Source organism: Peromyscus leucopus, chromosome 15, assembly GCF_004664715.2.
Source record: "Peromyscus leucopus breed LL Stock chromosome 15, UCI_PerLeu_2.1, whole genome shotgun sequence".
NCBI classification, from domain to species: Eukaryota; Metazoa; Chordata; class Mammalia; order Rodentia; family Cricetidae; genus Peromyscus; species Peromyscus leucopus.
In genome coordinates this window covers 11,566,086-11,579,952 of record NC_051076.1, presented here as the reverse complement: position 1 = coordinate 11,579,952, position 13,867 = coordinate 11,566,086, and the positions used below count along the sequence as shown (strand labels likewise).

At 44.3% G+C, this 13,867-nt stretch overlaps 1 protein-coding gene across 1 annotated transcript; it reads left to right on the top strand.

Annotated features, from left to right (window-relative positions):
- Nucleotides 1-9,512: 9,512 nt before the first annotated feature.
- LOC114698204 (putative ATP-dependent RNA helicase Pl10) lies at nucleotides 9,513-13,348 on the top strand. Its single transcript, XM_028876722.2, has one exon. It carries the CDS (start codon nucleotides 10,309-10,311, stop codon nucleotides 12,307-12,309), a length of 2,001 nt encoding a protein of 666 aa, XP_028732555.1. The 5' UTR covers nucleotides 9,513-10,308; the 3' UTR covers nucleotides 12,310-13,348.
- The last annotated feature ends 519 nt before the right edge of the window (nucleotides 13,349-13,867 follow it).

Here is a 13,867-nt window from a genome sequence, read left to right as displayed (position 1 = left end):
CTGTGAGATGCCCTCCTGGCTGCTCACTGTATCACCAGCAGGCCTGCCTGGCCACCTCCTGGTCTTTTCCAGTCAGGTGCAGATGCAGAGTTCAGAAGCAGCTACTATGGCACGGGGAAGGGAAACTTTTGTGTGAATGTGAAAGATCTGAAGCCCAGCTGAATAGGGTCCAATACAAAACTTCCCACTCAGAAGCAGCTCAATGTAACCTGGGATGTGTGGGGTGCTACCTCAGATATATGAGGGATCACCCCCAAGAGACCAGGTCTTGACAGAAAGCAATGGCTTAGAAGGCCAGGGAAAGGCTTTGGTGGCATGAGGACACACCATTGTCTGGAACCCTGGAGGTTCAAGTGCAGGGATGAAGAGGTTTGTGAAAAGGCCAGGGCCCCTCCTGGTTTCTGTCCCTTTGAGAGGGAAGGACAGCAAGTGGCCACTGGCTTAGCCCCTCCAATGCATGTCATGCACGTCACCCTCCTATGACCCTTTCTGATCACTGTGTTCCTAAGTCCCCCACCCAGTGATTTATTTCATGAGTCAGGAGCAAGTGGAAATTTGAAGACTGTGAGCTCACAGGGGTAAATAAGGTTCTGAACATATTTCCATCTGTAGTCATAGAAAAAATTCTGATGTCCACCAATTAAAAAAAAAAAGGAAGGATTTAAGAACCTCTTGAATTTTTTTTAAGATAATTATTTCCTTGGCTATGTTCATTGATGGCGAAAGGCTTTAAAATGCAATAAATCCCTAAACAAACCAATTTGTTCATTGGTGTTTCTTTTTAACTGTCACAGTCTGATAAATCATTTCTATTATTTGACTATCTCTCAATTCAGCACCCTAGCTGAGTTCCCATCGTGAGCAGTGGAAGTGTTTCACTGACCGTAGTCTCCAGCCATGGAGATGTTTGCGTGACGCCGCAGGGGTGATGCCGCAGGGGTGACGCCACAGGCATTCTTGGATGGGTGAAGTGGGAACATGGAACTCTAACTGTGATGTCCTTGAACTATTCCGTAAGAAATGACACTGAGGGGGCTGGAGAGATGGCTCGGGAGTTGAGAGCACTGACTGCTCTTCCAGGGGACCCAGGTTCAAATCCCAGATCCCACGTGGCAGCTCACAACTGTCTGTAACTCCGAGATCTGACGCCACTGTCTGACATCACACAGACATACATGCAGGCAAAACACCACTGCATATAATAATAAATATATATATATATATAATATCTATGATAATATATGTGATATATATATATAAATACACACACACACACACATATATATATATATATATATATATATATATATAGAGAGAGAGAGAGAGAGAGAGAGAGAGAGAGAGAGAGAGATGAGACTCAAGTCTTGAAGAATGCATGTAATTTAGCTGAGAAGCACTGTGATTAGGAGCATGAACTCACCCTGCCTAGGTTTACATTTCATAGCTATGAGATCTGTTCTTAGCATCTGCCACATAAGTTTAGCAAGATGCTTCCAATAGTTTGCATTAGTCAAGTGCTTAGAATGTCTCCAGTATGCCATCATGTAATAACGTTTTCAAGACTAAAGGAAAAATCCTCAAGTGAATCAAGGAGTAGCAAGCTGTGGTGTGTCTGGAATCAATGGCTAGTTCCAGGTCAGCTGTATGTGGTGTACACATTGGCTGGTGTTCTCTGCAATGAGAATATGAAAACTTAGTCAGGAAAACTAGAAACATTACTCTGCAGGCGGGGTTCTTTCCTATAGAATTCTGCTTTGCACTTACATGTGGCTGATGGAGTCTCTCTAGACTCACGCCAGCCCATCCCAAGGGATGCTGCTTCTTGTCAGTTGTAAAGGTGACAACCTCACGCTGCACCCTACTTCTGTCTGCTCAACTTTCCATCTGCTCCTGGTCTCACAGATCTATTTGTCATCAGTCTTTATTGGAGAACATGGCTGGTCACGCATGTTTGTAGAGCTGGAAATGACAGCACGGGTTTAGTTAGGCTCTGTGATCTTTGTGCCTGGCCTCCGGAGTTTTAGCAACAAAACCCTGGCTCCATCCTCTTCCTACCCAATGGCTACCTCAAGGCTTGCATCTCACTACAATACACAAGTCTCCATGCCTTCCACCACTAGACCAGTATCCACTGGACTCTAAACCCTGGGGATGATCTTCAGGAAGCTTTGAATTAGTTTGATGAACTAAAAGTGAACTATGGAAGTCTTTGTGTAAGACAGTAAGATGATCACTCGGCAGAATTTAAGATTAGAAAAAGAGGATAAGAAACTAAGAAAGAAAAATGTAAAGGACAGGACAAGGATTGGTACAGCACAGAGAACAGATAAGGGGGCATTTCAAGAGAAAGAATGTGGTATCCAACACCAAGACTATTCTGAGATCATGCTTAAGATTTTGAATTATGTGATAAAATGTTCTGTGATGGCAGTCATTTCAAAAGAACAGTGGAAGTGGAGGGCAACTTCAGGATGGTTAAAAAATGAGCTACAGTTTATGAGGTAGGAGGTGGAGCTGCTGATCATTCTAGAAGCCCGAGAGTGACTGGAGAGAGATATTCAGTACTGAGTGACAGATGGACCCCATCAGCCGTTTAGGGAATGGGGTCCGTTTAGGGATGGGGTCCGCTTAGGGAATGGGGTCCGTTTAGGGAATGGGGTCCGTTTAGGGAATGGGGTCCTTTTAAGGAATGGGGTCCGTTTAGGGATGGGGTCCGTTTAGGGATGAGGTTTCCACCAGAGGGGTGTGCATATACATGGGCTGACTGTGGCGTTCGTTCAGGAAAGAAGAAACAAGAAAGGGAGGAAGGGGAGAGAAGAGAGACACAACTAGAAGAAGAAAGGGTTGGGTTAGCTCTGCCTTGATGGAAGGTTCTAAAGCAAGTGTCTTCAGAACCAAAACAGTGGCATAGCAAGAAAAAACGGAGGACTTCAGTCATCTGTTTGCCACGTTAATGTTTTCAATCTCCTTAAAGCACATCTACACAGCTACGGAACACGATCAAAGAGGTTTGCGGGGAACATTTTTATCACCTAGTCATCCTCTAGTGCCTATTTTGAGCAGCTGTCTATAATGAACATTCAAATTCTTTGATGAAGGAGAAAACATGTTTCATATCACTATAATAAAGTAAAAATTGCAATAAATCAAGTGTTGTCATCTCTCTCTCTGTGTACATATGTGTGTGTACAAATTTAAATATTAAATCAGTTTAATGTTATGCCATTAATTTAAAAATATTGCACTAGGGCCCAGCGAGATGACTCTGTGTGTAAGGCCACCAGGCCTGAGGGTCCGATCTCCATCCCCAGGACCCACATTAGTAGAAAGAGAGAATTGACTCCAATCATGTTGTACAAATACATGGTCCACGGCATGTGCGTGTGTGTGCATGCACACACACGCACAAACAAATAATAAATGCAATACAAAATTTAAGAATTAGAATTACTTCAGTGATAAGACTGTGTTATCAATTGTGTGAGTCTTCAGAAGCTGCTTTTGTTTGCTGGTGGAAGGTTATCATGCCAGAAGGGTGATGGTCACAGGAAGTTAGAGTGACTATGGAGATCTTAATTAATTGCTATCTATATCAGTGGACTTTTCCCCTTATGAAAATATTTTCTGAAGCATGCACTGCAGTTGGATAGCATTTATGACTACTAAGAACCATACGTGGTAATGTGACTATCTTAATTAGGATTTCTATTGCTGTGAAGAGACACCATGACCATGGCAAGTCTTATAAAGGAAAACATTTGATTGCAGCTGGCTTACAGTTTCACAAATTAGTCCATTATCATCATGGCAAGAAGCCCCGCAGCATATAGGAAAAACAGTGCTGGAGGAGCTGAGAGTTCTGTGTCTTGATCTGCAGACAACAGGAAGTGAACTATCACACTGGGTATGGCTTGAGCATATATGAGACCTCAAAGACAGCCTCCACAGTGACACCCACTTAACAAGGACACACCCACTCCAGCCAGGACACACCTCCTAATAGAGTTAGTCCCTATCAGCCACGCACTCAAACACATGAGTCTATGGGGGGGGGGGGTCATTCAAACAACCACAGTGACAAATGTCAGAAAACATTTTAGTTATGATGTATTTGTGCATACAACAGAATCAACTTGTGTTTTGAATGTACACTTCTGTGTGAAATACATATTTAATATTTATCTAAATCTGTATGGAGTGACCCATTCAATGGATAAGGAAACCTGGGTTCAGAGATATGAAGTAACAGAATTGAAATCACAAGGTTGGGCTTGTAAAATGAGGAAAACTGATATGTGTGAAGCTGATATCCACATATTCTCCTCAGATTGTGGTAGGTAGTAGTGACATGGGTCATTATCTTGGCTGCTTGGAATCTTGAGGCTTATGGAGCAATCTGGTAAGCTACATGACAGAGGCAGTCTCCCTGAAGTCTTTCTTGTTAGCTTGCTTACACAGCAAATTTTACCAAGTCCTTTTGATCCTTAGGAAATTCTGAATATATTGATTATTTTTAATGATCTACCTAGTAAGACATCAGCAGCTACTATTTCCTGAATTAAAATGGCTAAGGCATATCCCTACTCAAATTTCTCCCTCCCATACGTTTCTGATTCATATGAGTAGAATATAAGCTCCATTAGCACAGGAACTTTGCTGTTGTTTCAGGGAGGGAGACAACACAGCAGTGTGTGTTTGTGTTTGTCCCACTACTCTACTGAAAGGCTGAAGCAGTTCGTGGCATGTGGAACTAGATATTCACAGAATACGTTGTTATGGAGTCATGAGATGATTTTTATGTTTAAACCAGTCACTCTTGTCCCTTTATATGATGAATCACAGAGACTGATTTTTTAAAATGTAAACCAAAAGTTGCATTATTTTACATAAACCCCATTTGACAATTGACCTAATCCATTGACCTAAGCAGCTCCCAGTATCAAGCTCTACCAGAGTTTCAAGAACACAAATCATCAAGCACAAGAAAGAGCATGGCAAGGCCTGTGACTCACCAGACCCATAGCCACTTTTTTCTGGCACCAAACATGCATTTTCTGGGTAAGAATTATTACTCAGGTCCATGTGCCACTACATCTCATGCACTGGAGCATGCTCTCCTTATGGGATACTTGTGTTTAGTTCCTTGGGTATTTGTACAGCTTAGGCAAAAATCTCCAGGTACCCACATCTTATAGGTCTCTGTATTATATATATGATTATCTTTACATTATATATACACAATACTAAATCAGGGATATCCATGAAGGGCATTCCATAGATAATGACTCTACTGGCTGTGTGTGTGTGTGTGTGTGTGTATGTATGTGTGTGTGTTTAAGCCCACACAATAGACATAGCTAGACATCTTACATATAATTAGTCTATCAGGAATTTGAACCATTAACGTATAAAAGGGGACGATATGGAGCTACATAATCAAATGCTTTGTTGCTATTATTATTTATGCAAACTACTGTCTTGTTGGCTTACCTAAGAATATTTTTTTAAATCTTCATTTATTTTTTTCTCCTTTCTTCTGCTTAGATCCGAAATATGTTTAAAGATTCCCTTACTTTATGTGTATGTGACTGTAGGTGTGTGTGTGTCATATGTGTGCAGTGTCCCCAGAAGCCAAAAGGAATAGGATACCCCAGAAATGGAGTTACAGGAGGATGGGAGTCACCATGTGGGTGCTGAGAACTGAACCCAGGTCCTTTGCAAGAGAAGTACTCTTAACCACTTGGCTATCTCTCCAGCTCCTAGATCTAAGTTTGTGGCATATCAATTTTTCCTTTAAAAATTCTTTCACAAATTCCCTCAATTCTCATTTCATGTGGTTGTTTCTTTCTCTTAGTATTTTAAATATTTCATTTAAGAAGATGGAGGTGTGGTATAGTTTTAGTATGCTTACCCAATGTGTTTAAAGTTGCTGGGTTCACTGAAAAACAAATATTTTAAACTACCTATTACTCATTCCATTCTCTTCTTGCTTGAATCACTTCTGAGAAGTCAGTTGTAAGATAAAATAAGAATCCTCGTTACTCTGTATGAAAGACGTATTTTCTTCGATGTTCTGTAGTGTGAACATGGTACAGCTAATGTAGGACTTCTTACATTTTGTTTTGTTGTTCCCTAATAGAAGCTGACTATGCTGTGCAGCTTATCTTCCTCCATGTTTCTGTACCTTCTTTCTAAATCTCTCAGTCATGCTTGTTCACCCACGTGTTGGGTCCACTTCCAGAGTGTCAACCACCATGTCAAGAAGAGGAGAGCAAAGCAAGCGTCAGAAGAATGGAGTTCTAGAAACACGATGGCTGTTTTCCTTCCAGTTTTCTTGGAAACAGAAGGACATACTAACAATAGACATTTAGGGGATGCTATAAGAGTGACCTCCACAAGCCTCTTCCTGTGTTTTGTGGCCCTGAATTCAGTGGAAATTATGTTTTCCATTTTGTATGGAAATGAATGAAGAGAACTGGATTAAAAAAGGAAAGAATTGTTCTGTCATCCTGCTGTGCCTTCCAAACTCTGGGTACAGTAAGCATCACACACACACACCCTCTACAGATGTAGTTCTCATGATAAATCACTTTTTAATCAGTCATAATTTTGCATTAAGTGCTGAATAAGTGCCCTTTGTTTCATACTTAAGCTGTCAGTGGTGAACATCAGGAGGGCAAACTAGTGCCTATCATTAAGCAGAGAAATCAATACCATTTTTAATTAAAGGAAGGCACAGCCGGGCTTGGAGACAAGCAAATCTCCTTGTCAGAGCATCTCCCCTTTAAACTCTTTCAGAAGTTCAGCTCAGAAGTTGAGAGACAGCCAAATGTAGGGACAGAGTGACTCAAATGCTTTGTGTGGGAGGCTGGTCCAGACAGGCAAGCAAATGAAGCAGACAAGAAGCACGCAGGCTAGGTGTATGTTTTGTACTTAGTCTGTCCTAGAGACTAGGTCTGAAGGCATGGTCAAAGATAGACCCTGGCTGCAGCACAGACCACAGACATTTGCATGGCCTCAGGGGCAATGTGGGCCACAGACATCAACATCGACCCTGGTCACAGTAGGACCATAGGCCCAGACATGGCCCTCGGTGGCAGCACAGACCTGATATCACCATGGCCTCAGATGGCAGCACAGGCCACTCAGATCAGTATGGCTACTCTTGCTGTGATAGTGATAACCCTAGATGCACAGTTGAGAGGAAGGGACATGGAAGGCTTTTGTGACAATTCCTATCCCTGCCCCCCAAAACAACAGCCTAGACAAAAAGCCATCAAAGAGAACTCCTAAAAGGTGTGATTCGGATGCTGAAGTGTAGAGCTTTACAATTGATGGCTTCTGGTGGGGGTGTGCAACAGGACGGACTCAGTCCTATTTAAGGGGCAGGCCACCAAGAGTGCTCCAGTGAGTATACAGATAACACAAATTGGATTTTTTCCTTAGATTTTTACCTTTTTTTTGGGGGGGGGTCACAAGGGTGAGAGGATAGACATAGAAGAATGGAGAAGTGAGTATGATGGGGTACATGATGTGAAATTCTCAAAGAATCAATAAAATGCTATGCTATGGGGAAAAGGTAGATCCTGGCCTATGCTGTGGAGGAGAGTTTTTTTCATTTGTAGATCAAGAATGAGTCTAAGGAAAGTCAAACAGGCATTCCTGTCACTTTTATTATGGTTTAGAATTCAGAACATGACATGTTTTTATGATTCCTTTCAGATTGTATTTTATATCTTGGGTTTTTCTTATTTTGTAGAGCTAGAGTCCAGCAAGACAGAACTCACGGTGTTTTACAACCTAATGACAGAAATGCTACCCCATCACTTCCATATTCAAAGAGAGGGGAAGGGCAAAACTTGCAATTGTTGAGAGCTAATCTGGAAAGCTACCTACCTGGAATTCAACACTGATATCGGGAAGCTCCTAACTTATTTGGAAGAAGAATTTTTAAAATTTTGATTTGGAGCAACAGAAGGCAAAACATTTAACCAAATCCTAGGAAAATCAGAAAGGCTAGAAAGAAAGAACTTGAACTAGTGAAGGTCCATGGCACCAATATTAGTAAAGTGCAAGGCCATTCAAAATAAAGTTACTCCTCTACCCTGGTTTGTCAAAGACCCTCTGGGGCCTCTCCCTGATTTTCAGAGTTATTGTAATCATGCCCAATTTTTAGTTGTTACTATTTTCTTCTTACGCTGAAAAATTCTGACTAAATCTGGTTTGGTGACTTAGTAGTACATGCTGATGTCAGTTAAGGTCTCTCTGTCCTCGGCAACTTTAAAAACCCATTTTTAAAACGGCATGAAGATACAACAGGACCTAATAGTTCATGCAATTCAGAGGTCCAAAGGTTAGACAGACCCCAGACTTAATGGGATCAGGAAACCACTTTATTTTTTTTGTCCAAGTTTTTGACCTCTGCTTTCCTCAGTATACTGGCTTCATCTTCAGTTGTCCATTGTGAGGTTAAAACTCTTAAAAGAAACCACGATAACAAACATCCTCATCCACTCTCATCTATATACCATACATCAAATTTAATATACTGTTTTCACATTAGTCACTATTTTTTGCCTAATTTCTAAAGCTTCTGTGAAATAAAAAAAGGGTCCTGTTTTAAATTAACATTTTTATAGAGAGCAGGAGATATACAAAATCTATTATGAAATAAGCCAATGATGAGCTTTTCTGTTGCAGTTATTAAAACACTTAAAATGTATGTGTATACACATGCGCCTGCTTTTTTGTATGTGCACTGCTTAGATACAGGTGCTCATGGACGCCAGAAGGGGGCGTCAGATTCCCCCTGGAACGAAAGTTATCAGTGTTTTGAGCCAGGAGATGTGGGTGCTGGAAAATCAACAAGTGCTCTAACTGCTGAGTCATCCTTCCAGTTCTTAAATAGCTTTTACAAAAATTAGTAGGACACATTTCAAACAAACTCTTCCTTAGACCTGCAAAGGAACCCATGGTCAAATCCACATCTGTAGAGACTATTTGCCCTCAGTCGCCCATTTGGAGTTATTGTTTCATAATACACAAGCCCCCTCTCCGTGCACCATACCACGCAGGCCGCCCATTTATGCAGAGCAGGAGCCTATCCACCTCCACCTCAGGTTGATGCAGAGCAGGTTGCTAGTGCAGGTCCCACATTGCTGATCTGGGATGAATCCCGGTCAGGTTGGATGCACAAGGAGTCAAGCGCCCTGAATACTTGGCCCCCCAAGACCCAGGCCAGCTGGCTTCTATGTCATTTACTCTGTGGAATTGGTGCTACCACCAGGATGTCACTGCCCTTTCCACAGCCTCCACGCTGTGGCTCGGCAATTCTAGGGTGCCCCCCCCCCCTTCCACCAGGGCAACAGCTTCGAGCTCTCCGAGCATGCTGTCCTTACTTGGTCTTAAGGGAAACACATCCTTTATCCCCCTCCCCTTTTCCTCCCCCCCAACCCCACCCTGGCCACCAACCGCCCTTTCCCCCTTCCCCACCCCCATTCAGAACACCGTACTCAAGCAACCGTTTCCTGCTGCACAAAATGGCCACTCCACGGGACACCTGTGGCCACGTGACCCGCTGCCCTCTTCATTTGGGGCTCCTTTCGGCCTAACTCCAGTTTCCCCCGAAAAGGCTGCCCTTGGAGAAGCAAGAGCTAATTAAACCGGACAAGTCCCACAGCCTGGAAACCAAGGGGAAAGTTGGAGCCCTGGAGAGAACAGAAGGACGACACCAAAAGCCAGAGTCCGAGCGAGCAGCCGGAGGAGCCTAGAGGCCTACAGCACACTTGAAGGCCTCACTGCGAGAGGACAGAGTTCTCGCGAGATCTTGAGAACTTCCACCACCAAGGGTATTCGCGGAGGACGGGGCGGGAGCGGGTTGGAAAAGTGAAGTTCACCCAGGACAGCCATCGAGGTGCTGGGCTGCGGGCCGCCTTGTCCATCTAAACTCCATTATGAACTCAACCGGGGGCTGCCCCGTGGCTCCTGCAAGGCTGGGAGGGCGGCGGGCCCTGTGACCACACCGCTGGCCATGGCGCGCCAGGAGGCCTGACCGAGAAGTCTCGCGAGATCAGGAGCCAGCAGCACGCAGCCGCCCCCGGCTCGGCCGCAGCCACATAGCGTTAGCTGGAGGAGGGCCGTGCGAGGGACGCGACCGCGGCGCCGCGGGCACAGCAGCCGTCTTCGGGGGGCTCGGTCGCCCGTCCGGCAGGCACGCCGCCCGCCGCTCTCCACCCCCCGACCAGGGCCTCTGTGGCGAAGCCCCAGCTCGGCCGAGGTGCCGCCCCGAGTTCTCCGTCCTCTTCAGGGATGAGTCATGTGCCGGAGGAAGATGAGCTCGGGCTGGACCAGCAGTTGGCTGGCCTAGACCTGAACTCTCCCGACGGCCAGGGCGGAGGGAGCGCCGCCAGCAGCAAAGGGCGCTACATCCCTCCTCACCTCCGCAACCGGGAGGCCGCCAAGGCGCCCTACGACAAAGACGGCACCCGGTGGAGTAAAGACAAGGATGCCTACAGCAGCTTCGGCTCCCGCAGCGACACGAGGGCCAAGTCGAGTTTCTTCGGGGACCGCGGAAGTGGGTCGCGGGGAAGGTTTGATGACCGCGGGCGGAGTGACTATGAGGGCGTTGGCGGCCGTGGAGGAGGAGGAGGAGGAGGAGGCCGAAGCGGCTTTGGCAAATTTGAACGGGGTGGGAACAGTCGCTGGTGTGACAAGGCGGACGAAGATGACTGGTCTAAACCGCTCCCACCAAGCGAACGCTTGGAACAGGAACTCTTTTCTGGAGGCAATACTGGGATTAACTTTGAGAAGTACGATGACATTCCGGTTGAGGCGACAGGGAACAACTGCCCTCCACATATTGAAAGTTTCAGTGATGTTGAGATGGGAGAAATTATTATGGGAAACATTGAGCTTACGCGTTATACACGCCCAACTCCAGTGCAAAAGCATGCTATTCCTATTATCAAGGAGAAAAGAGACTTGATGGCTTGTGCCCAAACAGGGTCTGGAAAAACGGCAGCTTTTCTTTTACCCATCTTGAGTCAGATCTATACAGATGGCCCAGGTGAGGCTTTGAGGGCCGTGAAGGAGAATGGAAAGTATGGGCGTCGCAAACAGTACCCAATCTCCTTGGTCCTGGCTCCAACCAGAGAATTGGCAGTGCAGATCTATGAGGAGGCCAGGAAGTTCTCTTACCGCTCTCGAGTTCGTCCTTGCGTGGTGTATGGCGGTGCTGATATTGGGCAGCAGATTCGAGACTTGGAACGTGGATGTCATTTGTTAGTAGCCACTCCAGGACGGCTAGTGGATATGATGGAGAGAGGCAAGATCGGGCTAGACTTCTGCAAATACTTGGTGTTAGATGAAGCGGATCGGATGCTGGACATGGGCTTTGAGCCTCAGATTCGAAGAATAGTTGAGCAAGACACCATGCCTCCAAAAGGTGTCCGCCATACTATGATGTTTAGTGCTACCTTTCCTAAGGAAATACAGATGCTGGCTCGTGATTTCTTGGATGAATATATCTTTCTGGCTGTAGGAAGAGTCGGGTCTACTTCTGAGAACATCACACAGAAAGTCGTGTGGGTGGAAGAAGCAGACAAGCGGTCATTTCTGCTTGACCTCCTGAATGCAACAGGAAAGGATTCCCTGATATTGGTGTTTGTGGAGACCAAAAAGGGTGCAGATTCCCTGGAGGATTTCTTATACCATGAAGGATATGCTTGTACCAGTATCCATGGAGACCGATCTCAGCGAGATAGGGAAGAGGCCCTTCACCAGTTCCGATCAGGCAAAAGTCCAATTCTCGTGGCTACCGCAGTAGCTGCAAGAGGACTGGATATTTCCAATGTGAAACACGTCATCAATTTTGACTTGCCCAGTGACATCGAAGAATATGTGCATCGCATTGGCCGAACAGGTCGTGTCGGAAACCTTGGCCTTGCCACCTCATTCTTCAATGAGAGGAACATAAATATTACCAAAGATTTATTGGATCTTCTTGTTGAAGCAAAGCAGGAAGTACCATCTTGGCTAGAAAACATGGCTTTTGAACACCATTACAAGGGTGGCAGTCGTGGACGGTCCAAGAGCAGATTTAGTGGAGGATTTGGTGCCAGAGACTATCGACAAAGTAGCGGTGCCAGCAGTTCCAGCTTCAGCAGCAGCCGTGCTAGCAACAGTCGCAGTGGTGGAGGCAGCCACGGCAGCAGTAGAGGGTTTGGTGGAGGTAGCTATGGAGGCTTTTACAACAGTGATGGATATGGAGGAAATTATAGCTCCCAGGGGGTTGACTGGTGGGGTAACTGAACCTGCTTTGCCATAGGTCACTCTACCAAAAAATATAGAAACCACATGTAACTTAGCCAGACTATACCTTGTATAGTTTCAAGAACTCACAGCACATTGCCTCCTGTGACTCCCCACTGAACATTTTTTAAGGGAGCTAAAAGTCACAAGAAAAGATGAAAGGAACAATCCAGAAGCCCCACTCAGAAGGTGGTTTGAAGACTTGATTGTTGTAGTTTGGATTAACTCTCCTCTTACCCTCATCCTACTCTGCATTTATAACTTCATGACTAAGGCTCATTTGTTTGTTAATGTACTGTACCTTTAACTTTAGACAACTTGTATTCTGATGTCCCGTTGGCTCAGTAATGCTTAAGATATCAAATTGTTTTAACAAAATAAATTTTCTGAACTTGGGCTAAGAAAACAAAAGAAAGGGACAGGTATTTGTTATGGGAATGGGACTGTCCTTTGCAGTGCTCATTAGGAAGGCAGGGATGTGGCCCAGGATGAAGGATGGCATTTTGGTAATGTATAAATTACAGCCCAGGGGTTCAAGAGCAGTTATGGTTGAAATATCTGTTTAAGTGTACAGTTTTAGTTGCTAAACTTAGCATGACCAGGAATTGCAATATCGTTTTCCTTTCCTGTGTACTTTAAATAATCCTTTGTTTGTAGTCATCCTCAGTGAAGTGTAGTGGCAGCCTTTGAGTCACAGGTCAGCATTTGTGCTTAGTGCCGTGATGTAGAGGATATGAACAGCTCTGAATAAATGGTAGCAGGAAACCATAGAAGAAATGGTCTATATTCTTTCATTCAAACAGGTTTTGAAAAGCCATGGATATTGAGTAATTAGAGAATAACTTTCTCTTATGGTGGGAGATGTGAAGAGAGACAAGAATGGGATATTTGGTATTAAAGAACACAGAGAAATAGTTCCTCAATTTGAGCAGGCATTGATGGAATGTGTAATGATGGAACAGCAAACAAATGCATGCCTGTTCTCATTTCTACCCATTTGTTGTAGAACTTCATCAATAAACCACTACATCTCACGTGGGATCATGGTTTTTTGTTTTGTTTTGAGACAGGGCCTCATGTTGCCCAGGGTAGTCTCTAACTCATTATGTATCTGAGACTGGCCTTGTTCTTGTCCCTCCTACCTCCCAAGTGCACGTACCACCATACCTGGCAGGATCATGAATTTTTAAGTCACATTGTTTATATAAACAGTTCCCCAATATTTTCTCATGTCCTGTATGCCCTAGGACATCCTGCCTATCAAATTATTGTCTCTATAATAATTAGTTAGATGATAATTAGTTAAATGGTATGGAATAGATACCTACCATCATTGGTCAATGAGTGGATTACATAGTTTACATAAGGCCAGAAACACATGTAGTTGCATATGTATGTGCATATATACATATATATGTAATTTAAATTCAGATAGGTAGATATGCTATAGATTGATTCATAAAATAGTTTGTTCTATAAGAAAAAAAATTGTCAGACAATCCATTATTTTGCACATGGTCCAACCCAAGAATTCTAAATAGCATTGACCCTAAAATTA

Coding starts and splice junctions, on each gene's coding strand:
- LOC114698204 (XM_028876722.2), top strand. CDS start 10,309: ATGAGTCATGTGCCGGAGGAAGATGAGCTCGGGCTGGACCAGCAGTTG.